Source organism: Fonticula alba (assembly GCF_000388065.1).
Source record: "Fonticula alba strain ATCC 38817 unplaced genomic scaffold supercont2.2, whole genome shotgun sequence".
NCBI classification, from domain to species: domain Eukaryota; order Rotosphaerida; family Fonticulaceae; genus Fonticula; species Fonticula alba.
This window is the reverse complement of record NW_009242972.1, coordinates 3,711,932-3,713,910: the sequence shown is the minus strand read 5'-3', so window position 1 is coordinate 3,713,910 and position 1,979 is coordinate 3,711,932. Positions and strand designations below refer to the sequence as shown.

Sequence of the window (1,979 nt, the reverse complement as noted above, 5' to 3'; positions counted from 1 at the left end):
CCCCCCCCCCAGAAGAGCAAGGCCAAGAGCAAGCCCACGCACGCTGGTGCTCGGGTCGTTGATGCTGGGCCCGGCCGCGCCGGCCAGGTGGGGCGCTTCGGCGTAGTACGATTGGTCGTAGTAGGCGTTCATGTCACGCTCGCTGTCCGGCGGGTAGTACAGATCACCAATGGCGTAGGAGAAGGCCCGGGTGGTGAGCTGATTCCAGAAGGACAGAAGCGACGAGTTCCCTCGGCGAGAGTGGTGCCGCTGGCTGGAGGAGGGGGAAAAGGGCGAAGCCGTGGCCGAGTCCGAGGCGTTCTCCGGATCGGTGCCCGAGCTGTCTAAGTCCGGCGAGGAGGGGGAGGGCCGCCGGGAGGCCGGAGCCAGCAGCGACGCGAGAACCGACGGGGAGGCTGACCACCGGGGAGGGGAAGCAGCGGGGGCGAGGTTGGCAACCGGTCGAGCCCGGGGCGGGTGATGGTAGGGGGGCGGGCGCTGGCCGAGGGGGTGCTGCTGGGCCTGGGCTTTGTGGATGGCCTGCTTGAGGTGTGTCAGATCCGACGGGTGGTCGAAGGTCGGCCGACGAAAGGGGGGGCTTTGACCGGGGTCGAGGTCCTCCTCCGAGAGGGAGTCCGCGTCGTGCAGCGACTCGAGGTCCGGTGTCAGGGATACGTGCGAGTCCCGGGTGGCGGTGAAGGCCTGCGTCGGAGGCTGGCCGGGATGGGGCTGGTGCAGGGGCAGCAGTGGTGGCGAGGCAAGCGAGCGGGGGGCAGGGAGGGGAGGCGTGCTGGACCCGGCCGGGGCGTCGGGGTTCCCCGCAGTGCCCGGTCTTGAGCCTGGGTGTCTGTCGATCAGGGCCAGGCTCTCCTCTGCCGGGACCGACTCGTGGGGGAGTCGCATATTGTCGGGTCCGCGCGTCTGTGACGAACCGGACCGATTGGCCGCCCGGTCAGGGGGGGGGGGGTGGGGGGGGAACAACAGACGAGATCTGGCTTGGTGGGTTGTTTCCACGTCTCTCTCTCTCTCTTCCTCTCTCTCTTTCTCTTTCCCGATTTCCCGATGTGCGCTGGCGTCACACGGCTCGGGTGCCTTCGCTCGCGAGCTGCCCGCGGCCCTGTTCCGGTTGGGATGGAGTTTGGGGCGGGAGGTGTGATATGGCACCCCACCAGGGGCGGCGTGAGCTGGCGCCGGGAAATGTGCCCGGTCGGCTGGGGCCCGACTTTCGGTGTTTGTATTCCCCCGCCTCCTCGGGGAGGGGTGCCTGCAGCGGAGACGGCGGCGGCGACGACGACGGCGGCGGCGGCGGCGGCGGCGGTGTTGTTATGAGCGGCGCGGGACGCGTGTGCCGGCGCGGGGCCAGCCTTCCGTTGGAAGGCGCTTCTTGGAGTGCAGAAGTCACGGCACGTGACCGTTCCTCGGGGCGGTGCTGGGATGGCAGATCGGCCGCTGTTCAACCAAGCTGAGCTGTTGTTACTTCCCTTTTTCGAGCACCTCGCGGAGTGGCGGACCGAGCGCTGGGCGGGTGCCCGAGAGGGGAGAGTTGGGGAAGAGGCGCGCGAGGGCAGGGCGAGGAGCATGTGAGTCTTTGGGCCCAGCAAGGCATCTACTGGGGCAGTGGCGTCTTGCCGCTTTCCGAGCGCGAGGCTCCGATGCCCAGCAATATGCTCAAGCGTACCTGGGCAATGGGCCGAGGCGCGAGACCGGGACACCTGGCGAGGGCGGCCAAGGGCAGGATCCCTCTGGGGTCCAGATGGTCGAGCGGATAGAAAGCGGTGCAAGGGTGGCTGTGAGGGCTGGCGCGGTGCGTGCTCCGCGTGTCTGTGAATGAGGGGCGGGGTGCTGGGCGACTGGTGGGGGTGGCGATGGAAGGATGTGACTTGCGGAGGGGGCTGAGCCGGGATGCGCCCCGGCGCCCCGGCCCGCTGTCGGTGCTTAAATAACCCCCGAGCAGCTGGAGCGGCTCCAAGATCCTCCACCGCACAAGGGGGGGGGGGGGG

The 1,979-nt window shown here is 69.0% G+C and overlaps 1 protein-coding gene across 1 annotated transcript in view; it reads right to left on the bottom strand.

The window, feature by feature from the left end:
- The window catches only part of H696_01767 (hypothetical protein), a gene marked incomplete at its 5' end in the record, with an annotated part of 3,374 nt that extends 2,492 nt beyond the window's left edge, over nt 1–882 (bottom strand). The window contains one exon of the mRNA XM_009495676.1: nt 43–882. Within this exon, the coding sequence (XP_009493951.1) occupies nt 43–882 (840 nt within the window). The remainder of the gene's footprint in view (nt 1–42) is intronic.
- Nucleotides 883–1,979: the final 1,097 nt, after the last annotated feature.